The 25,274-nt window shown below is 35.8% G+C and overlaps 1 protein-coding gene across 1 annotated transcript; it reads right to left on the bottom strand.

The window, feature by feature from the left end:
- Positions 1-22,417: 22,417 nt before the first annotated feature.
- LOC133252105 (olfactory receptor 14A16-like) lies at positions 22,418-23,501 on the bottom strand. Its single transcript, XM_061424828.1, has one exon. The coding sequence runs from the start codon at positions 23,348-23,350 to the stop codon at positions 22,418-22,420; it is 933 nt and encodes a 310-aa protein (XP_061280812.1). The 5' UTR covers positions 23,351-23,501.
- Between the last annotated feature and the right edge of the window lie 1,773 nt (positions 23,502-25,274).

Genomic DNA, 25,274 nt, shown 5'->3' with positions numbered 1-25,274 from the left:
CAACTGTGTGACTTCACTTTGACTTTCCACTTTCATGCATTGGAGAAGGAAATGGCAACCCACTCCCGTATTCTTGCCTAAAGAATCCCAGGGATGGGGGAGCCTGGTGGGCTACCGTCTATGGAGTTGCACAGAGTTAGATACGACTGAAGCAACTTAGCAGCAGCAGCAGCAACAGCATCCATATTTAATTCTTTCTTGTATTGATGACAATATATATATATTATAAAACATGAATTTTTGCCTAAAAAATTATGACATTTTGATTTCAATTGTTTGGTTTAGTATAAATAGAATGCTAAATTTCTAATGTAAAAAAAAATAGATGTGCAACAAGCAACAAAGGTTTACTGTATAGCACAGGGAACTATAGTCAAAATCTTGTAATAACCTATAATGGGAAATAATCTCAAAGATAATATATAGGTACACGTATGACTGAATCACCTTGCTGTGCACCTGAAACACCATAAGTCAAGTATACTTCAATAATATATATATATATATATTAAGAAAAAAGATAACTGTATAAGCAAACAAAAAAATATATATGAGAGGGAACAAGAAAAGAGAGGGGAAAGAAGGAAAGGGAGGTAGGGAGATCACTTTCAGTTTCCCTTTTCTTAAAATTAATATAAAATATATTTATCATAACCTAATCTTAAAGGAACATTTAATGAGTAAATGGGAAATGCGTGCATGCTAAGTCACTTTAGTCGTGTCCTACTCTTTGTGACCCTATGGACTGTAGCTCAGCAGGCTCACTGTCCATGAGATTCTCTAGACAAGAATACTGGAATGGGTTACCATTTCCTTCTCCAGGGGATTCTCCTGACTCAGGGATGGAACCTGCATCTTCCATGTCTTCTGCTTTTCAAGCTGACTCTTCACAGCTATACCATAGGGGAAGTCCAACTGGGAAATGAGCCTGTGTTAATTTACTGGTTTTACTAGTTATATATTACATCAAATGTTTATCTATTACATCAAAATGAGAATGTTGCTGTCACCTGCAGGGTTTTAATTAGTGTTTCCCTGACAACACTGATCCAAGTACCATATTATTATTCATTTGGTTATTCTCTTTAGTAAGATGATTCTTCAAATCATTTGACCCTTTTAGTGTGCAGATGGTGATTGCAGCCATGAAATTAAAAGATGCTTACTCCTTGGAAGGAAAGTTATGACCAACCTAGATTGCATATTCAAAAGCAGAGACATTACTTTGCCAACAAAGGTCCGTCTAGTCAAGGCTATAGTTTTTCCAGTGGTCATGTATGGATGTGAGAGTTGGACTGTGAAGAAAGCTGAGCATCAAAGAATTGATGCTTTTGAACTGTGGTGTTGGTGAAGACTCTTGAGAGTCCCTTGGACTGCAAGGAGATCCAACCAGTCCATTCTAAAGGAGATTAGTCCTAGGTGTTCTTTGGAAAGAGTGATGCTAAAGCTGAAACTCCAATACTTTGGCTACCTCAGGCGAAGAGTTGACTCATTGGAAGACTCTGCTGCTGGGAGGAATTGGGGGCAGGAGGAGAAGGGGATGACAGAGGATGAGATGGCTGGATGGCATTACCAACTCTATGCACATGCGTTTGAGTGAACTCCGGGAGCTGGTGATAGACAGGGAAGCCTGGCGTGCTGCAGTTCATGGGGTCAGAAAGAGTCGGAAAAGACTGAGCGACTGGACTGAACTGAACTGAAGTTGTATTGTCAGTCTTTGCCTTGTATTTTTTAGAAATGTTTTATATATGCTGTATATATGTTCACTTCTCAGTTACACATATGTTAAGGCTACTTTTTGTGGCCTTCTTTTTCATAACTCTTTTAAATAATACTTTCTGGTTAATTTTTGATAAATTTAGATCAGCTTAAGCAGTCATGAAATTTAATAAATTTATCTTTCCTAATCTGTTTCTTTTGTCTGTTTGATTATTCTTGCATGTATAACTTACTGTCATGATTTAGATAACTATAATAAGACTTAACTTTCTTAAAAATAATTTTTTTTTATTTTCCCACTGCATTTTTAATCAATATCTTAAGTTGGTCTGAGCAATTAATGTTTTTGTTGTTGTTGTTTTTCAGTCACCCAGTTGTGTACAACTCTTTGTGACCCTAGGAACTGCAGCATGCCAGGCTTCTCTGTGCTTACCAATTCCCAAAGTTTACCCAGGTTCATGTTCATTGCATTGGTGATGCCATCCAGCCATCTCAAACTCTGATGCCCCCTTATCCTTCTTTTTTTTTTTTTAATATAAAGTTATTTATTTTAATTGGAGGTTAATTACTTTCCAGTATTGTAGTGGTTTTGCCATACATTGACATGAATTCACCCCAGGTGTACATGTGTTCCCCTTCTTGAACCCCCCTCCCACCTCCCTCCACATCCCATCCCCCTGGGTCATCCCAGTGCACCAGCCCTGAGCACTCGATCTCATGCATTGAACCTGAACTGGCTATCCATTTCACATATGATAATATAAATGTTTCAATGTCATTCTCCCAAATCATCCCACTCTCACCCTCTCCCACAGAGTCCAAAAGACTGTTCTATACATCTGTGTCTCTTTTGCTGTCTCACATATAGTGTTATCATTATCATCTTTCTAAATTCCATATATATGCATTAGTATGCTGTATTGGTGTTTTTCTTTCTGGTTACTTCACTCTGTATAATAGGCTCCAGTTTCATCCATCTCAATAGAACTGATTCAAATGTATTCTTTTTAATGGCTGAGTAATATTCCATTGTGTATATGAACCACAGCTTTCTTATCCAGTCGTCTATTGGTGGACATCTAGGTAGCTTCCATGTCCTTGCTACTGTAAACAGTGCTGTGATGAACATTGGGGTACACATGTCTCTTTCAATTCTGGTTTCCTCGGTGTATATGCCCAGCAGTGGGATTACTGGGCAGTATGCTAGTTCTATTTCCAAAATTAGAATTTCTATTTTGGCCCATAGATATATATTTCTGTCTTTGTGGCAGTACCATACTGTCTTGATGACTGTAGCTTTGTAGTAGAGCCTGAAGTCAGGCAGGTTGATTCCTCCAGTTCCATTCTTCTTTCTCAAGGATGCTTTGGCTATTCGAGGTTTTTTGTTTATTTCCATGCAAACTGTGAAATTATTTGTTCTAGCTGTCAAAAAATATCATTGGTAGCTTGATAGGGATTGCACTGAATCTACAGATTACTTTGGGTAGTATACTCATTTTTACTATATTGACTCTTCTGATCCATGAACATGGTATATTTCTCCATCTATTTGTGTCCTCTTTGATTTCTTTCATCAGTGTTTTATCCTTTTCTATTCATAGGTCTTTTGTTTCTTTATGTAGATACATTCCTAAGTATTTTATTCTTTTTGTTGCAATGGTAAAAGAAATTGTTTCCTTAATTGCTCTGTTTTCACATTGTTAGTGTATAGGAATGCAAGGGGTTTCTGTGTGTTAATTTTATATCCTGCAGTTTTACTATATTCACTGATTAGCTCTAGTAATTTTCTGGTGGAGTCTTTAGGGTTGTCTAAGTACAGGATCATGTCATCTGCAAACAGTGAGAGTTTACTTCTTTTCCAATTTGGATTCCTTTTATTTCATTTTCTTCTCTGATTGCTGTAGCCAAAACTTCCAAAACTATGTTGAACAGTAGTGGTGAGAGTGGGCACCCTTGTCTTCTTCCTGACTTTAGGGCAAATGCTTTCAATTTTTCACCATTGAGGATACTGTTTGGAGTGGGTTTGTCATATATAGCTTTTATTAGGTTGAGGTATGTTCCTTCTATGACTGCTTTCTGGAGGGTTTTTCTCATAAATGGATGTTGAATTTTGTCAAATGCTTTCTCTGCATCTATTGAGATAATCATATGGTTTTTATTTTTCAGTTCGTTAATGTGGTGTATTATGTTGATTGATTTGCAGATATTGAAGAATCCTTGCATCCCTAGGATAAAGCCCACTTGGTCATGATGTATGATCCTTTTAATATGTTGTTGGATTCTGTTTGCTAGAATTTTGTTGAGGATTTTTGCATCTATGTTCATTAGTGATATTGGCCTGTAGTTTTCTTTTTTTGTGGCATCTTTGTCTGGTTTTGGTATTAGGGTAATGGTGGCCTCATAGAATGAGTTTGGAAGTTTACCTTCCTCTGCAATTTTCTAGAAGACTTTGAGTAGGATAGATGTTAGCTCATCTCTAAATTTTGGTAGAATTCAGCTGTGAAGATGTCTGGTCCTGGGCTTTTGTTTGCTGGAAGATTTCTGATTACAGTTTCAATTTCCATGCTTGTGATAGGTCTGTTAAGATTTTCTATTTCTTCCTGGTTCAGTTTTGGAAAGTTATACTTTTCTAAGAATTTGTCCGTTTCTTCCAAATTGTCCATTTTATTGGCATATAATTGCTGATAGTAGTCTCTTATGATCCTTTGTATTCCTGTGTTGTCTGTTGCGATGTCTCCATTTTCATTTCTAATTTTTTTGATTTGATTCTTCTACTTTGTTTCTTGATGAGTCTGGCTAATGATTTGTCAATTGTATTTATCTTCTCAAAGAACCAGCTTTCAACTTTGTTGATTTTTGCTATGGTCTCTTTTGATTCTTTTGCAATTATTTCTGCCCTAATTTTTGAGATTTCTTTCCTTCTACTAACCCTGGGATTCTTCATTTCTTCCTTTTGTAGTTGCTTTAGGTGTAGAGTTAGCTTATTTATTTGACTTTTTTCTTGTTTCTTGAGGTAAGCCTGTATTGCTATGAAACTTCCCCTTAGCACTGCTTTTACCATGTCCCATAGGTTTTGGGTTGTTGTGTTTTCATTTTCATTCATTTCTATGCATATTTTGATTTCTTTTTTGATTTCTTCTGTGATTTGTTGGTTATTCAGCAGAGTGTTGTTCATCCTCCATATGTTGGAATTTTTAATAGTTTTTCTCCTGTAATTGACATCTAATCTTACTGCATTGTGGTCAGAAAAGATGCTTGGAATGATTTCAATTTTTTTGAATTTACCAAGGTTATATTTATGGCCCAGGATGCTATCTATCCTGGAGAAGGTTCCATGTGCACTTGAGGAAAAGGTGAATTTCATTGTTTTGGGGTGAAATGTCCTATATATATATCAATAAGTCTATCTGGTCTATTGTATCATTTACAGTTTGTGTTTCCCTGTTGATTTTCTGTTAGGTTGATCTATCCATAGGTGTGAGTGGAGTATTAAAGTCTCCCGCTATTATTGTGTTATTGTTAATTTCCCCTTTCATACAGGTTAGGATTTGCCTTACATATTGCAGTGCTCCTATGTTGGGTGCATACATATTTATAATTGTTATAACTTCTTGGATTGATCCTTTGATCATTATGTAGTGTCCTTCTTTGTCTCTTCTCACAGCCTTTGTCTTAAAGTCTATTTTATCTTATATGAGTATTACTACTCCTGCTTTCTTTTGGTCTCTATTTGCATGAAATATCTTTTTCCAGCCCTTCACTGTCATTCTGTACGTGTCTCTTGTTTTGAGGTGGGTCTCTTGTAGACAACATATATAGGGGTCTTGTTTTTGTGTCCATTCAGCCCGTCTTTGCCTTTTGGTTGGGGCAGTCAACCCACTTACATTTAAGATAATTACTGATAAGTATGATCCCGTTGCCATTTACTTTGTTGTTTTGGGTTCGAGTTTATACACCCTTTCTGTGTTTCCTGTCTAGAGAAGATTCTTTAGCATTTGTTAAAGAGCTGGTTCGGTGGTGCTGAATTCTCTAAGCTTTTGCTTTTCTGTAAAGCTTTTGATTTCTCCTTCATATTTGAATGAGATCCTTGCTGGTACAGTAATCTGGGTTTAGGTTTTTTCCTTTCATCACTTTAAATATGTCCTTCCATTCCCTTTGGCCTGAAGAGTTTCTATTGAAAGATTAGCTGGTATCCTTATGGAAATCCCCTGGTGTGTTATTTATTGTTTTTCCCTTGCTGTTTTTAATATTTGTTCTTTGTGTTCGATCTTTGTTAATTTGATTAATATGTGTCTTGGGGTGTTTCACCTTGGGTTTATCCTGTTTGGGACTCTCTGGGTTCCTTGAACTTGGGTAGTTATTTCCTTCTCCATTTTAGGGAAGTTTTCAACTATTATCTCCTCAAGTGTTTTCTCATGGTCTTTCTTTTTGTCTTCTTCTGGGACTCCTATGATTCGAATGTTAGGGCATTTAACTTTGTCCCAGAGGTCTCTGAGGTTGTCCTCATTTCTTTTAATTTTTTTTTTCCTCTCTGCTTCATTTATTTCCACCATTCTATCTTCTACCTCACTTATCCTGTCTTCTGCCTCCATTATTCTACTGTCAGTTGCCTCCAGAGTGTTTTGATTTCATTTATTGAATTATTCATTATTGATTAACTCTTTTTATTTCTTCTAGGTCCTTGTTAAACTTTTCTTGCATCTTCTCAATCCTTGTCTCCAGGCTATTTATCTGTATCTCCACTTTGTTTTCAAGATTTTGGATCATTTTTACTATCATTATTCTGAATTCTTTTTTTTTTTTTTTTTTTTTTCATTATTCTGAATTCTTTATCAGGTAGATTCCCTATCTCTTCCTCTTTTGTTTGGTTTGGTGGGCATTTATCTTGTTCTTTTACGTGCTGAGTATTTCTCTGCCTTTTCATCTTGTTTATATTGCTCTGTTTGGGGTGGCCTTTCTGTATTCTGGCAGTTTGTGGTTCTTCTTTATTGTGGAGGTCCCTCACTGTGGGTGGGGTTGGACGAGTGGCTTGTCAAGGTTTCCTGGTTAGGGAAGCTTGTGTTGGTGTTCTGGTGGGTTGAGCTGCATTTCTTCTCTCTGGAGTGCAATGAAGTGTCCAGTAGTGCATTTTGAGATGTCAGTGGATTTGGTGTGACTTTGGGCACCTGTATGTTGAAGCTCAAGGCTATGTTTCTGTGTTGCTGGAGAATTTGTGTGGTATGTCTTGCTCTGGAACTTGTTGGCACTTGGGTGGTGCTTGGTTTCAGTGCAGGTATGGAGGCTTTTGATGAGCTCTTATTGATTAATGTTCCCTGGAGTCAGAAGTTCTCTGGTGTTCTCAGGTTTTGGATTTAAGCTTCGTGCCTCTGGTTTTCACTCTTATTCTTATAGTATCCTCAAGACTTCTCCATCTCCTTTCGAAGACAATGGGCTGCCTTTCTGGGTATCTGATGTACTCTGACAGCATGCTCAGCGTTCAAATGTTCTTTCGATAAATTTGTCTGGGAGAATGTGGTCTCCCTGTCCTATTCCTCTGCCGTATTAGGACTGCTCCCCCTTATCCTTTTGCCCTCAATCTTTCCCAGCATCAGTATCTTTTCCAATGAGTTGACTGTTTACATCAGATGAACAAAATACTGGAGCTTCAGCTTCAGCATCAGTTCTTCCAACGAGCATTCAGGGTTTATTTCCCTTAAGATTGACTGATTTGATCTCCTTGCTCTCCAAGGGACTTTTAGGAGTCTTCTCCAGCACCACAGTTCAAAGGCACCAATTCTTTGGCATTCTACTTTCTTTACAATTCACTTCTCATGACCATAATGACCACTGGGAAGAACATAGCTTTGACTATACAGACCTTTGTTGGCAGAGCAATGCCTCTGTTTTTTAACACACTGACTAGGTTTGTTATAGCTTTCCTGCCAAGAAACAATTGTCTTCTGATTTCATGGTTGCGGTCACCATCTCCAGTGATCTTACAGCCTAAGAAGAGGAAATCTGTCACTACTTCCACATTTTCCCTCTTTATTTGCCATGAAGTAATGGGACCAGATGCCATGATCTTACTTTTTTTTTAAATATTTACTTTTAAGCTGGCTTTTTCACTCTCCACCTTCACCCTTATCAAGAGGCCCTTTAGTTCCTCTTGCTTTCTGCCATTAGAGTGGTATCATCGGCATATCTGAGGTTGTTGGTGTTACTCCTGACTATCTTGATTCCAGCTTGCAACTCATCAAGCCTGGCATTTTTCATGATGTGCTCAGCATATAGGTTAAACAAGTGGGTGACAGCAGAAAGCCCTGTCATACTCCTTTCTAATCTTGAACCAATCAGTTTTTCCACACAGGATTCTAACTGTTGTCAAAACCCACATACCAGTTTTTCAGGAGACAGGCAAGATGGTCTGGTATTCTCATCTCTTTAACAGCTTTCCACAGTTTGTTATGATCCACACAGTCAAAGGCTTTAGCATAGTTGATAAAACAGAGGTAGATGTTTTTCTGGAATTCCCTAGCTTTCTCTATGATCCAGTGAATGTAGCCGATTTGATATCTGGTGCCTCTGCCTTTTCTAAACCCAGCTTGGACATCTGGAAATTCTTGGTTCACATAATGCGAAAGCCTAGGGTACAAGATTTTAAGCATGACCTTACTAGCATGAGAAATGAGTGCAACTGCCTGATGGTTAGCACATTCTTTAGTACTATCCTCCTAGGGAACTGGAATGAGGATTAACCTTTTCCAGTCCTGTGGCCAGTGCTTGGTATTCCAGATTTGCTGACAAGTTGAATGCAACACCTTGATGGTATCACCCTTTATGATTTTGAATAGTTCTACTGAAATTCCATCGCATCCACTAGCTTTATTAACAGCAGTGCTTCCTAAGGCCCACTTGACTTCACACTCCAGAAAGTCTGGCTCTGGGTGAATGATCACACCATTGTAGTAAGCTGGTTCATTAAGATCTTTTTTGTACAGTTCTGTGTATTCTTTCCATCTCTTCTTGATCTCTTTAGTGTCAACTAGGTCTATACTTTTTCTGTCCTTTATTGTGCCCATCTTTGGGTGAATTGATATTTCCAATTTTATTGAAGAGATCTCTAGTTTTTCCCCTTGTGTTGTTTTTTTTCTACTTTTATGCACTGTTCATTGAAAAAGGCCTTCTTGTCTCTCCGTGCTATTCTTTGGAGCTCTGTTTAGTCCACTGTACCTTTCCTTTGCTCCCTAGCTTCACTTCTCTTCTTTCTTCAACTGTTCATGAAGCCTCCTCACATAACCACTTTGCCTTTTTGCTTTTCTTTTTCTTTGGCATGATTTTATTTGCTGCTTCCTGTACTATATTACAGACTTCCATCTATAGTTCTTCAAGTATTTTGCTACCTAGATCTACTCCCTTGAATCTATTTATTACCTCCATTGCATATTCATAGGTGATTTGATTTAAGATGTACTTGGCTGGCCTAGTTGTTTCCCCTGCTTTCTTTAGTTTAAGCCTGAATTTTGTTATGAGAATGTGATGATCTGACCCACAGTCAACTCCAGGTCTTGTTTTTGCTGACTGTGTACAGTTCTCCATCTTTGGCTACAGAGAATGTAATCAATTTGATTTTGGTATTGACCATTTGGTTATGTCCATGTGTAAAGTCATTTCTTGTGTTGTTGAAAATGGGTATTCGCTATAACCAGTGCATTCTCTTAGCAGAATTCAGTTAGCCTTCGCCCTGCTTCATTTTGTTCTCCAAGGCCAAACTTGCCTGTTACTTCAGGTATCTCTTAACTTTCTACTTTTGCATTCCAGTTCCCAAAGATGAACATCCTTTTTTGGTGTTAGTTCTAGGAAGTCTTCTAGGTCTTCATAGAACTGATCAACTTCAGCTTCATCAGCATCAATGATATGGGCATAGTTTTGGATTACTGTGTTGAATGGCTTGTCTTGGAAACAGACTGAGATCTTTTTGTCATTTTTGAGGTTGCACCAAAATACTGCATTTGTACTCTTTGTTGATTATGAGGGCAAGAGAGTTCCAGAAAAGCATCTACTTCTGCTTTATTGACTATGCCAAACCCTTTGACTCTGTGGATCACAACAAACTATGGAAAATTCTTCAAGAGATGGGAATACCAGACCACCTGACCTGTCTCTTGAGAAATCTGTATGCAGGTCAAGAAGCAACAGTTTGCAATAAACATGGAACAACAGACAGGCTCCAAATCAGAAAAGGAGTATGTCAAGGCTGTATATTGTCACCCTGCTTATTTAACTTTGTTTCACAGAATACATCATGCAAAATGTTAGACTGAATGAAGCACAAGCTGGAATCAAGTTTTCTGGGAGAAATATCCAGAAACTCAGATTTGCAGATGACACAACCCTTATGCAGAAAATGAAGAAGAACTAAACAGCCTCTTGATGAAAGTGAAAGAGGAGAGTGAAAAAGTTGGCTTAAAACTCAACTTACAGAAAACTGAGATCATGGCATTTGGTCCCATCACTTCATGGGAAATAGATGGGGAAACAATGGAAACAGTGACAGACTATATTTTGGGGCTCCAAAATCACTGCAGATGGTGACTGCAGCCATGAAAATAAAAGATGCTTGCTTCTTGGAAGAAAAGCTATGACACACCTAGATAACATCTTAAAAAGTAGAGACATTACTTTGCCAACAAATGTCCGTCTAGTCAAGGCTATGGTTTTTCCAATAGTCATATATGGATGTGAGAGTTGGAAAGCTGAGCGCTGAAGAATTGATGCTTTTGAACTGTAGTGTTGGAGAAGACTCTTGAGGGTCCCTTGGACTGGAAGGAGATCCAACCAGTCCATCCTAAAGGAAATCAGTCTTGGAAATTCATTGGAAGGACTGACGCTGAGGCTGACACTCCAATACTTTGGCCACCTGACGTGAAGAACTGACTGATTGGAAAAGACCCTGATGCTGGAAAGATTGAAAGTGGGAGGACAAGGGGACGACAGAGAATGAGATGGTTGGATGGCATCACTGGCTTGATGGACATGAGTTTGAGCAAGTTCTGGGAGTTGGTGGTGGACAGGGAAGCCTGGCATGCTGAAGTCTATGGGGTCGAAAATAGTAGAGCATGACTGACTGAACTGAACTGTATTTTTAATCAATGTCTTAGTTGGTTGAACAATTAATGCATTACAAAAATTAAAATTTGTTTCTTGATTTTATCAATTATCTTCTTTTTTAAAATTTAATTTGGAAAACTGATAGCTTTATAGTAGTGAAAATTGCAGTTCATGAATAGGGTATGTTCTTCCATTTAAGGGAGTTTTCATTTTAACCAGTAGATCTTGCTGATAGTTTATATATTCTGCAATTTAATTTTATATTTTGATGCATTTCTAGTGGAATATATAAAATAAATCTCAAAGTTTGTGGCAGTATATAAAGGTGTAACTGAATTTTGTTGTTCTTATATACAGAATTCTTACTAACTTGCTAACTTTTTAAAACTAGAAATCTCTTTATATCTTATTTTTTGTGACAATAATTTCCAGTATATTTTTGAGTAGTTGTGATAAAAGTAGACATGATTTTTAGCCATCTTGATTTCAACTTAATGTGTTTAACTTTTTTGTTGTTGCTATCTAGAGTAAAACAAAAATTCTCTTTTAGTTTTCTAGGAATCCAAGCCCTTCTCAAATCGTACTTTTTGGAACATGATTCTTTATGGAGTCAATCTTAGCATTTTCATTCTTGATTAATGTCTTGATTTTCTATAATATGTTTTGAAATTTTGATGCAAACATACTTTTGTAAAAATTCAAATTTTAAAATAAGGTATTAATAATGTATTATTTTATTTATTGCTCTAGAATTTATGTCTCTTAGGAAAATTGGTTTGTCACCTCCTTCTGATGTCATTATATGGTTTGACATAAAGCTACATGTAAATAGTTAAAACATGTTGAATTATGTTTTTACCCCTATTCTCTTTGACTTGGTATGCATTAAAACCTTCATATTTTTTCATTCAGTATAATTGAACTTTGGAAATATTTATGTTATGTGTCTTCTTTGTTAAATTTGTTTTAAATTTTGATTTAGCTTCTATGGTATTATCTGGTGATTTAGGTTTTTATTCTTTCTAGAGTCAGTCCCAATTCTATTTTAAAATAGCTTCATTTTTTCTGTCTTCTATTCATTAACATTATGCTTCAAAAAGTATCTATTTTTTAAATAATGCATAGAACATTTATATCAATTTTATCTTTTCTTTATACATAATTATGTCTCTTCTCTATTTTTTCTGATCAATCTTTCCACAGATTTGTCAATTCTATTTTTTCCCCCACAAACTATTTTAATTATATTAATCCTCTCTAATGAATCATTCTTTATTTCATTAATTTATTGTCTTGTCATTATTTTTCATATATAACATTTTAAAGAGGTTATATTCTAGTATATATTGGCAAAAATTTTAAATCAGACTTTAATGAATAACGGCCAGATTGTCTTTCCAAATATAAACATAAGAGATTAAAATTTTTTTCAATAATTTCATTAACTTTATTAACAAGTTTTATTTAGAATGCTTTATTTTCATTCAGCTTAAGTATTTCTTTGTTATGTATATTTTGACAAATAGTTATTTAAAAGATTTTTTCAATATCAAATACAGAGTGCTGTAATTATTTTGATTTAAAAATGACCTTACATTTGGTGAAAAAATGTTAACCATATATTCATTTGATATTTGTTGAACTTTATGACATAAGACCACATAAAGTTGAAATGTTTCATATTTGGAAAGAATATATAATATTATATTAATATATTGTATATTATATTATATATATGCATTAAATAAATATGTATATTTATAAACACATTATAGTGTATATATGTATTGATATATAATTATACAGAATATATTAATGTATTATATAAACATTATAACAAGATTAGTATTATATCATTGACATTCTAAATACCATATTTTTTTCTGAATTATTTTTACTTATGACTAAAAGATTTGTAAAATGTTATCTGACTGATTGAATTATCTTAATAGTGTATCACCTTGATTTATTTATGTATTCAAATCTTTATTTATTGAATAATAACCTATATGTACATATTTTAGCACTTATGTTGAAAATTTCAAATTATACAGTCTCACTATCTATAAAAATATTCCTGTTTTAAAAATGAATTTATTATTGTACTAATATAGTTTAACTATCTTTTACAAAATTTTTTAGTCTTGCCTAGTTTATGATCTTCTCAATAAGTAATAATGTATCAACTTTCTTTTTTTGTATATGCGTTTCTTATAAACCAAATATGAAATGAAAAGAAGTGAAAGTGTTAGTCAACCATGTCTGACTCTCTGTGACCCAAAGGACTGTAGCTTGTCAGGCTTCTCTTTCCATGGAATTAATTCTCCAGGCAGGAATAATGGTGTGGGTAGCAATGGCACCCCACTCCAGCACTCTTGCCTGGAAAATCCCATGGACGGAGGAGCCTGGTGGGTTGCAGTCCATGGGGTCGCTAAGAGTCGGACACGACTAAGCGACTTCACTTTCACTTTTCACTTTCATGCACTGGAGAAGGAAATGGCAACCCATTCCAGTGTTCTTGCCTGGAGAATCCCAGGAACGGGGAGCCTGGTGGGCTGCCATCTATGGGATCGCACAGAGTCGGACACGACTGAAGCGACTTTGCAGCAGCAGTAGCAGCCTTTCCCTTCTCCAGGGGATCTTACTGAGCCAGGGATAGAACCCAGGTCTGACTGTTTTGGAGGCAGATTTTTTATGGTCTGAGTCACCTGGAAAGCTCATGCTGCTGCTGCTAAGTCGCTTCAGTCGTGTCCGACTCTGTGCGACCCCAGAGACGGCAGCCCACCAGGCTCCCCGTCCCTGGGATTCTCCAGGCAAGAACACTGGAATGGGTTGCCATTTCCTTCTCCAATGCATGAAAGTGGAAAGTGAAAGTGAAGTCGCTTAGTCGTGTCCTACTCTTAGCGACCCCATGGACTGCAGCCTACCAGGCTCCTCCGTCCATGGGATTTTCCAGGCAAGAGTACTGGAGTGGGTTGCCATTGCCTTCTCCGTCATAGGGAACCCTATACTCTGAATTTAGCAACGTAGAAGGACACAAGACCAACACACTTTTCTTGCATTTCTTTACACTAATAATGAAATTACAAAGAGAAAGAAAAAAAAAGTATTATTTAAAATCCTGTCAATCACAGACTTCGAAAATGAACTCATAGTTGCAGGGGGGAGGGATGTGTGTATGTGAAGGGATAGTTAAGGACTTTGGGAAGGTCATGTACACACTGCTCTATTTAAAATGGATAACCATGTATGTAAAATATCATGTAGGAAACGAGTTGCCAGTCCAGGTTCGATGCATGATGCTGGATGCTTGGGGCTGGTGCACTGGGGCGGCCCAGGGGGATGGTATGGGGAGGGAGGAGGGAGGAGGGTTCGGGATGGGGAGCACATGTATACCTGTGGTGGATTCATTTTGATATTTGGCAAAACTAATACAATTATGTAAAGTTTAAAAATAAAATAAAATTAGAGGGAAAAAAAATGGATAACCAACAAAAACCTATTGTACAGCACATGGAACACTGCTCCATGTTACATGCCTGCCTGGATGGAAGGGGGGTTTGGGGGACAATGGATACATGTATATATATATATCACTAAGTCCCTTCACTGTTCACCTGAAGCTATCATAACATTGTTAATTAGCTATATCCCAATACAAAATGTTTTTTGTTTTAAACAAATAAATAAAAATAAAATTAAAAGAAATAACATAAAATCCTAACACCAAGGAATAAATTTGACTAAGGAGGTGACAGACCCATTTGCAAAATATGATAAAAAAAATTGATAAAGAAAATTGAAGATGATTCAAAAATGGAATATGGAAAGATATCCCAGGCTCTTGTATTGGAAGAATGTTTATTGTTAAGATGGCCATAATACATGAAGGAATCTACAGATATAATACACACCCTGTCAAAATACCCAAGACATCTTTCAAAGACCTTGAGTAAATACTTCTAAAATTTATATAGAATCATAAAAGACCTGGAATTGCCAAAGCAATGCTGAAGGAAAAAAAGCAAAGCTGGCTGTATAATCCTTCCAGACTTGAGACTATACTAAATGCTACATTAATCGAAACAGTGTGGTGCAGACACAAAACAAGTATATAGATCAATGGAGCAGAATACAAAGCCCAGAAATAAATTGACATACTTACCATCAATTAATCTATGACAAAAGAGGCAATAATGCAATGGAGTAAAGTCAGTCTCTCCCTAAGTGATGCTGTGAAAGCCAGACAGCTACATGGAAGTGACTGAAATTGTGACAGTTCCTCATGCTATATACAAAAACTAACTCCAATTTGTTCAAATGCATAAATTTAAGACATGAAACCATAAAATTCCTAGAAAAGAACATGGGCAAAATATTCTCTAACATAAAGTGTGTGTGTGTTCTCGGTAGTGTTTGATTTTTTGCAACCCCATGGACTGTAGCCCTCCAGGCTGTTTCACCTGTGGAATTTTCCAGGCAAGAATCCTAGAGCAGGTTGCCATTTCCTACTCCAGGAGAGCTCCCCAATCCAAGGACTGAACCTATGTCTACTGCTTGGCAGGCAGATTCTTTACCACTGCACCTCCTGGGAAGCCCGGAACATAAATTATATAAACTTCTTTTTTTTTTTTTTAGATTAGTCTCTCAGGGAAAATTAAATAAAAGCGGAAAAAACCAATGGGACCTAATCAAACTTTAAAACTTTTGTATAGCAAAGGAAACCATCAATTTAACAAATGTACAAGCTATGGGATGGGGGAAAATATTTCCAAAGATTGTGATTGACAAAGGTTTAACATGCAAACTATAAAAACAGCTTATACAACTCAGTGGCACTAGTGGCAAAGAGCTCTGCCAATACAGGAGACACAAGAGATGTGGTTTCAATCCCTGGGCCAGGAAGACCCCCCTGGAGGAGGGCACGGCAACCCACATCAGTATTCGTGCCTGGAGAATCCCATGGGCAGAGGAGCCTGGCAGGCTGCAGTATATCAGGTTGCAAACAGTCGGACATGACCGAAGTAACTTAGCACACACATTGAAAAAAACAAAACCTAAGTGAAAAAATTGGCATAATATCTAAATGGATATTTCTCTAAAGAAGACATATAGGTGGTTGACAGGCACACGAAAAGATGCTCAACATTACTAATTATTAGAGAAGTGTCAATCAAAACCAAAATGAGGTAAGACCTCACACCTGTCAGAGTGGCTATCATCAAACAGTCTACAAATAATAAACGCTGGTGAGAGTATGTAGAAAAATGAATAACTGTGGATAAGAATGTAAATTGGTGCAGTTGCTACAGAGAACAGTATGAAGTTTCCCTAAAATACTAAAAATAGAGAAATCACATTATATAGCAATTCCACTCTTCAGTATATATTTGGAACAAACAGAAGTTCAATGTTTATAGCAGGACTATTTACAGAGGCCAATATATTAAAACAACCTAAGTGTCCATTAACAGATGATTGGCTTAAGAAGATGTGACATACATGTATATAGACTATATATTATGGAATATTACTCAATCATATAAAAGAATGGAATACTGACATTTGCAGCAACATGGATTGAACTAGGAAACATAATGCTTAGTGAAATAAATCAGAGAATGCCAAATACTATGTAATATCACTTATATGTGAAATATAAAAATACAAATTAATTTATGCACAGTACATAGACTTACAGATATGGAAAAAGTTTGTAGATACTGAAGGGGATAGGGAATAGAAAAGGGACAAATTAGGAGTATGGGATTAATAGATACAAACTACTGTGCATAAAATAGACAACATGGATTTACTGAAAAGCACAGGTGATTATCCATGCAATCTTGTAATAACCTATAATGGATTACAATATGCAAATATAAATTAATAACGATGCTGTATCACTAAATATAACACAATATTTAAATCAACTATGCTTTGATAATGTATATATAATCATCCTCAGATATTAATTAAAAAGTTAAAATATAGAATACCTTGAATATTCAGGGATTTATTAATAATTCATACTTCAGAAAGAAGAAGTGTCAATTATATCATGCTGCTGCTACTGCTGCTGCTAAGTCGCTTCAGTCGTTTCCGACTCCGTGCAATCCTAGAGACGGCAGCCCACCAGGCTCCCCGTCCCTGGGACTCTCCAGGCAAGAACACTGGAGTGGGTTGCCATTTCATACTCCAATGCATGAAAGTGAAAAGTGAAAGTGAAGTTGCTCAGTCGTGTCTGACTCTGTGCGACCCCATGGACTCCAGCCTACCAGGCTCTTCCATCCATGGGATTTTCCAGGCAAGAGTACTGGAGTGGGTTGCCATTGCCTTCTCCGAATTATATCATAAATATCCTAAAATATTAATAAATTATAAATCAATGAAATTTAGTAAAGCTATAATATAATACATATGCTATATTTGGAAACAGAGAAAGTAAGAAACGGGAGCCCATTGCTTAGATACTCTAATTTATCTATCATGTTCTAAAATGATCAAGTTTCCTAAAAATTGTCTGATACCTCTCTCTCTTTCATTCTCTTTCTGTCATATTCTCTTTCTCTGTGTCTTTCTTTCAATATATTGTGGAGTCCAACAATTTTAACAAAAGTTATTTTTATAGTAAAGAATATCAAAGAAGATTAGAAGTACCCTTTATGTCTATCAAAACAGATAAGATTTTATAGTACAATTTTATTCATATATTTTATATAAAAATGGTAGTATGATGTCTGTATGTGGACCTAACAAACACCTACAATGTATTAGTTTGTGAAAAAATGTCAAACAGTTTATATGGACTTATCTCTTACTTATAAAATATTTATATGCACAAAAGTATATCTATTTTTGTATGCTAGAATAATATCAGAAAATACACAGTTAAAATCATATATAATAATGTATAATATAATTATATATATATATATACACATATCATACACACCTTTATTCCCTAATTTTCTTTTCCATCCAGTTTTTTGGTAATAACAATCGCTCTAATCACACAGAATACATCCAGATCTTGGAAACTGTCATTATTCATTCATTAGGTTTTTCTGTTTATTATATGCTTTTTCTTGTCATAACATTAAAAATCATCTTTTCTTCCTATTTTCACTCAAAAGTTATATAAAGTTTTCCATCTTCCAGGAAAATATCCTCAATTGCCATGGTTTCCTACATCAATTGCCTCTTCCATATACAATTATTATATTTTCACACTAATCTGTAATATGTTTTCTTCTTTTCAGTGCTTATGCCCTAGAAATTAATGTATTTTTGTCAATATTTTGTATTTTACAAACTACCTCTTTCTAAACATTATAGATTTGCTTCTATTCTTCTTAATTGGCCCCTAAAAGTAAAGATTTTTGCCCCCTGTTCCTTAAATAAAGCTTTATTCTCTCTCAACTAAACAAATGCAAGTTTTAGCAAGGCTATTATGCATATCAAGGGATGCATTTCAGCTGGTATTGTGTTTAGGAAGGTGCCTCTGTGACCTTTATCTATATTGTCATAAGATAATTTATGACATTACAATATTGTTCCTCACTTCTTAGAAGGTGTTGATAAAGTCAGTTATTATTAACAGGAAAATTAATAGTGTAACTGGCACTATCAGTTGTCACATTAGGCACTGTTATAGGCCAAAGTTTAATATTCTAAAAAAAAATAAGATGTCTATGTAAAAGTATGTTAGTATTATATTAATCCAAGTAGCACCCACTTGAGTGTAGCACTGTGGAAGTTAGAAATTTCCATATGCAAGGAGTGTTACATTACATTGCTTATTTAAATCAAAATGAATCTGATGGTATATATCACACAATGATTCTGTCAGTGTAGTGAGAAATCAATTAGCAGTCATCATTTGGGGGTCTTCTTTCATCCCTATTATTCAATCCTCCCTAAGCACCAATAAAATCTTTGCTGATTGAGAGCAATTGGGTTTATTTTATATTTGCTGCATTTTGTTGTTTCCCTATCATGGTGAAAGGGCAGGGAAGTTTCCTTACTAAGACATATATAAGAACATCCTATTCTACTTCCAGATTGTCCGAAAGAACAGACTGCTACCCTTTACCTTTGGAGAAGAAAGAATCCCCTTTACTCCCTCACCACTCAAGGAGATTCGTTTCTTTGTTAGTTTATGATTATTTTACAAAAACAGAATGCAAGTATGAAAATAGCTGGATACATTTTCACAAACTTCAAGCACCGTGTTACCGGAATCTAGAGAAGGAATAGAACAAAACATACCTAGAACCAATCTCCTTTCAGAAGCAACTCTCAACATGAATATTATCCTGACTCCTGGCAGCATAGAGTCTGTTTTTAATGTTTATGTAAAATAAATAACATCATACAGGGTACATTCTTTGTGTCTAATTCCTTGGTTCCAATACAATCTGTGAGATTCAGCTATATATATATATATATATATATATATATATGCTAGATAAAGTTGTTAGATAAAGAATTTCCATTTCCACTGCTATCTTCAAATATGCAAAAAGTTATCCATTCTACAACTCAAATGATACATTGATAATGAAGCACTAAATTTTACTCAGAGTCTTAGTTTTCTACTGCTGCGGAAACAGATTACTACAAACTGAGTAGCTCAAAAAGCACAAATCTCAGTTTTAAAGGTCAAATTCACTGAGCTAAGATGATGGTGTCAACAGGGCTATGTTCTTTTCTTGAAGCGCTAGAGGACAATGTACTTTCTCACCTTTTTCAGTGTCTAGAGGCTTCCCATATTCCTTGGATCATAGCCCATCTTGCTCTTTTAAAAGTCAACACTGATCGATCTAGTTCATATCACGCTGCCATCTCTCTAGTTCTCTGACTACAGATGGGAAAGCTCTCTGCCTTTAAATATCTATGTGATTATATTTGGTGCACCTGGATAATCCCTCCATCTCAAGGCCTATAATTTTAATCATATTTATAATACCCCCTTTACAATATAAAGCAACATATTCCCAGATTCTGGGGATTAGTATGTGGATATTTTGGGTGGCCATTATTAGGTCTACCACATGAAGCATTCCAAATGCTATTCTTTCTAGGAAATCTAACTTTCACATGCAACTCACCAATAATTTTAACAGGTACATCATTAAATTTCACTTAGTGTTAAAGGGAAGAGACACTCAAACATGAAAGGAGAAATGCATGTAAGGAGAAACAATTAAATACCTTGCAGCATATGGTGTCATTTTAGATGCTGCACAATCAGCATTTATATGATGCATACCAATTGTTTAAAAATGAGCCAGTCATGCAAATCATTTTTCCGAGAAATACATGCATAATTATTATCATAGCAATGCTTTTTCTCTGTATATTGCTCAAATTTAATAGCTTTTGTCCCTATGAAAAAAATACTTATGATTAAAAAAAAAACTACAGTTGGAACTAATACAGATTTATCATAATTTATTTGTCTTAGAGTAAATGTTAAAGTGACTCTAAAAATATAGAAACATTTTTAAGCTTGCATTACTGATAAACTGAGTCCATTGATTCATTTTCAATTAATTTTAATTTTAATAATGAGAAAATTTTCTTTTCTAGGAATTTAGATACTTTCAAACTGACAAATACCTTTAATAATCACTATAATCAAGAATATATCCAACATGGACAGAATAAGCAAGATGTTAATTTTAAAAAATAAATAATAACATTTTATGGGAATAGGAAAAGATATATGTATTGCCCATTAATCCATGTATTAAATAAACATTTACTGAATGTCTGCTCTAGATTACACAACAAGCTATTCACTGAAGGTTTAAGCCTACCTCAAGGATAATACAATTTAGTCAAGGAAAGAGATATTTATCAAAGACTTACAGAAATATATGTCAAATTGCAATTAAAATTAGCATTAAAGAAGAGAGATAGGTATACATATAACTGATTTGCTTTGATGTACAGCAGAAATTAACACAACATTGTGAAGCAACTGTATTTCAGGAGCAAAAATTATTTAAAAAGTAAGTACTGTGCTAGAGAGATGTAATGCTCAGGAAGCACATATAGAGAAACTGAGTTAGTCTGGAGCAATCCTAGGCAAAAGGGGTCTATGAAGAAATGTACAGAAGAAGGAAAATTTATCACTAGATTAGGAACAAAGAAAAGGTCATAGTGGATTTTATTTCCAGAAGCTAAAGATCTAAAGCTCATTTCTTGCAAACTCAACTTTTTTGACTTTTGTTTTTACTTCCTTGAAGTGAAGTGAAGTTGCTCAGTCGTGTCCGACTCTGCAACCCCAGGGACTGCAGCCCACCAGGCTCCTCCGTCCATGGGATTTTCCAGGCAAGAGTACTGGAGTGGGGTGCCATTTCCTTCTCCAGGGGATCTTCCCGACCCAGGAATCGAACCCAGGTCTCCCACATTGTATCCAGACACTTTTAGCGTCTGAGCCACCAGGGAAGTCTTAAACATATCTAAATCATGTGATTGAAATTTCCTGTATCTGTCTTCTCTTCCTCTCAACATTTGATCAAAGCTTCATCTCTCACTGCATATTTTGAGGCTCTTAGAATCTTGTTCAGCCTTTTTGCTCTCTGCTTATTTTAGTTCTTCCCTTGTCTTTCTCATTGTCTTTCAGGACAAGGGCCAATGTAGTTCAGTCCCATATCAGTCACACATCTTTTATAACCCACTGTTGCCGTTTGGTTTTTGTTTTTGTTTGTTTTCATTTTCCAATACGTTTTACTTCGGTTTTCCTCCCCATTTTCCAGATTCAATTTCTTCTTAGCCTTTAAAATAGAGAAAATAGAGTTTAGATATTTCCTTTACAAAAGTGCAAATTGCCTCCCTACACCTGCCTTCGTGCTAAGTATTTTTGTGTTTGGCCCCTTTACTCCATGCACCCAGGAGCTTGTTTTAATATTAGTATGAGCAAATACATGTGTATATGGTATAGCTAGGTTTTAGTACATGTGTCTTTTCTCACTAGACTGCACAGGCACAAGCTATACCAGAAAATGCCATATTGTAGGTTTGAGAAAGAAAAGAGGAAGACAGATAGATAACAGACTGTTGCTTTGTTTTTGTCTTGTTGATAAGGTAAAATCCACATAGCATAAAATTGGCCATTTTAACTTGTACGATTGAGTTGCATTTGGTTATATTTGCAATGTTTTGCAGTGTTCACTTCACCTCTACCTGGGTTCTTTAATTTGAGAATGAATTATATACATCATTCAACAAGGAATTTCAGCTATCACATTGGCTAAGAGTGACCATAAAATTGCTTTGCCTGGTAGAGCCCAAGTTTATATCTGAAGTCCTAGCACCCTGCCTAGTTTCCCATTTGTCACATAAAATGGTGTTTCCATTAGGATGACAGACATAAGGGCAACATATATCTTTACAATTTCAATTAGAACTCTATTGGTTTTGTCATCCATTTGGTCTGGACAGGCATCATGCTTATTAGTACCACTTCAATAAGTAAAACCAAATTTTTCATGATAATCTTACTCTACACATTTAATATTACTGTCAGAATGTACCATCAGTGTCTCAGATAATTATGTCAGTGAGTTAAAAGATCACAATCGATGTGAAATTAATTATTCTAATTTGATTGAAAATTTCCAGTTATTTTCAGTTTTCTTAGTGCCATCTTCATATCCTTATTTCTCAGGCTGTAGATAAGGGGGTTCATGGTGGGTGGCACCACAGTATAGAATACTGAAATTAACAAATCCCAAAGTGATGGAGATTTAGGTAATGGGCGTAAGTAGGCAAAATACCCAGAAGAGAGAAACAAAGTCACAACAATGAGGTGTGGCAAGCATGTGGAGAAAGCTTTGGATCTGCCTTCTCTGGAGGGTATCCTTAGCACAGTGGAGAAGATGTGAATGTAAGATATATCAATAAACACAAAACAGCCAAAATCTAGCACTAGGCTGAGCCCAGTGACTACTAGTTCCCCAATGTTAAACGAAAAAGCCAGAGAGAGCAGTTGTGGGACATCACAGAAGAACTGATGAACTTCAGGAGATCCACACATAGGTGTGGAAAAGGTAAAAGCTGTGTGCAGAATTGCGTTGAGACTTCCACTGAGCCATGAAGAGGCAGCCATCCGCACACAGGCTCCATGGCTCATGATAATGTCATACCTGAGTGGGTGGCAGATGGCAATATAGCAGTCATAGGACATGACTGTGAGTAGCACTACTTCTGTAGTGGCTAAGAGGAAAAAGAAAAACACCTGTGAAACACATCCAAGGAATGAAATAGTGTTGTCATTGGTCAGAGAGTTGATGATAGATTTGGGGACAGGGATGGAAATGAGGCCAACATCCAGAAAGGATAAGTTCTTCAGGAAGAAGTACATTGGCATGTGGAGGCAATGATCCTTGGTGGTGAGCATGATGATAAGAAGATTCCCAAGCAAGGCTTCCAGGTAAATTAGCAAAAAGAGCACAGCATGAAAGATCTGGATCTCCCGAATATCACTGAATCCCATTAGAAAAAATGTACTCCTAGAGGTAAAGTTGTCCATTTCTTTGACATTTAATCACTGACTTATTCTAAAACAAAAAGAACAAAAGTAAACAACTTGAGACTCAGCTTGAGAGGGTTTGCTGTTCTATTTTAACTTCCCTTTCTCCCACTCATGTCATGTCTGTGAGAATATTTGAGACTTCATGAGACTAATAGCAGGTTGCAATGAGCTTATTTTACCACAGTGATTACATGGGGTGCCAGTCCAGTTCAAACCATCTACTTCATAATTTTATGTGGATTAAGGCCTATTCTCTGTATCTCACTCAAGTGAAATTTTACATACTTTATTTTACAATATGTAGTGAGAGAGGCAGTTGATTTTGATCTATCAGTCTTAAACACAAATTTAAACTTAGCCACTAATTTACTTTTTAATGAATTAATTATCTAAGCATTGGTTGACTCAAATTCCAGAGTGAACTTTCTTGTCTGATTATTATTCTAATACAATTGGACAATGCGTATAAAAACAACTAGCACAGCTCCTCAACAAGAAAACCTTCAACAAGCATTTTCTCTACTCATTAAATCTTTCTTCCTTTGCCAGAGTCAGAAAAACTGTGAAAACCTTTGAAATGAGAAAACTCTGTGTGTGCGCGCGCATTAGATCATCATTGCATTTTATTGTCTTTGAAGTATTTTCAATTAATGAAGTTGCAGGAATAGTCAATACAGCAAATTATTCTTATTCATAGGAATATGAATTAGATGTTACTGATTTTGCATTATAGTTAGACCCGTTTTACATCTACTTGCAAATTCACTTCAGCATTCTTTTTCTGCCTTATGTGTATAGTACTTTGATTTCTCTTTTGAACCACTTATATTATCTTGCAGATTCCCTCGTATTTAATGAGTTGTATAAAAAATTTTGACCTGTGTTTGTTTCATATGTGTATAAGAGTAATTGTTTTATCCTTTTTTCCAAAATTATACTTTAGCACTTGTCATGAATGACAACTGCTGATACTCAAGAGTCAAACCTTATGAAAAGGCTTAAGAGGTCTTATACAGAAATATTTAGGCAACTTATTAGGAACACAGACAACAGAAAACTGTTAGACAGTCTCAAGGTTCTTGTGTTATATTTTATCTAACTAAATACTACTCACAGGTAGAATAGAACAATTTTACATTTTCAGCATAACGTTAATTTCAAACGTTAGAGTTTTTACCTTTTCATCAGATCTCCAACATTGTTGCTGTTGTCTTTCCAAAATCATTTCAGTGAATCATGCATTTATAGCTACATTTCCTACTTAACTATCTGAGGCAATAAACTCTCCTCCTAATTCACACCTGCTTGGCCAGCTTTCCTTTTCCCTTTTAATTTTTTTCATTCTTTTTTTTCCACAGGTTACCCCATCATCTGCATGATGGAGACTATTAAATGCCCTCCTTGGTGTTTAAATGAGAAACATTCTTTCTCTCTTGCTTCAGAAGAATGGCTCTGATCTTCTGAAAGTCCTAGTGTAGTGATGCAAAATGGAAACACCCCATGTGTGCATGCGTGCATGCTAAGTTGCTTCAGTCATGACATACTGTTTGCGAACCTATGGACTGTAGCCTCTTGCCAGAATCCTCTGTCCATGGGATTCTCCAAGCAAGAATATTTATGCAAAATTCCATTGTGAGGCCATCTTAAGTAGACCCAGGATTTTTGCCTAGCATATTGAATTCCTAATCTAATAACTGTTTATTCAACTCAGTGAATGCAACAACTTATTTTTCATACACTATATTATTGATCTTAAAGTCAATTTTTTTTCTTTTTATCTTATTCTTCTGCCCCAAGGTTTCACTATCTATTTTTTTTCTCTCTCATGCGTTTTGAATTCCATTGTTCTGCCAACCACTCACAAATTCATCCAAAATGCTAATGTTGATTATTTATAAGTGTATATGCTCTATGGGAAAAA

The sequence above is a fragment of the Bos javanicus genome, chromosome 7, assembly GCF_032452875.1.
Source record: "Bos javanicus breed banteng chromosome 7, ARS-OSU_banteng_1.0, whole genome shotgun sequence".
In the NCBI taxonomy this organism is placed as follows: Eukaryota; Metazoa; Chordata; class Mammalia; order Artiodactyla; family Bovidae; genus Bos; species Bos javanicus.
The sequence above is the reverse complement of the archived record's forward strand: the minus strand, read 5'-3'. Positions and strand labels throughout refer to the sequence as shown.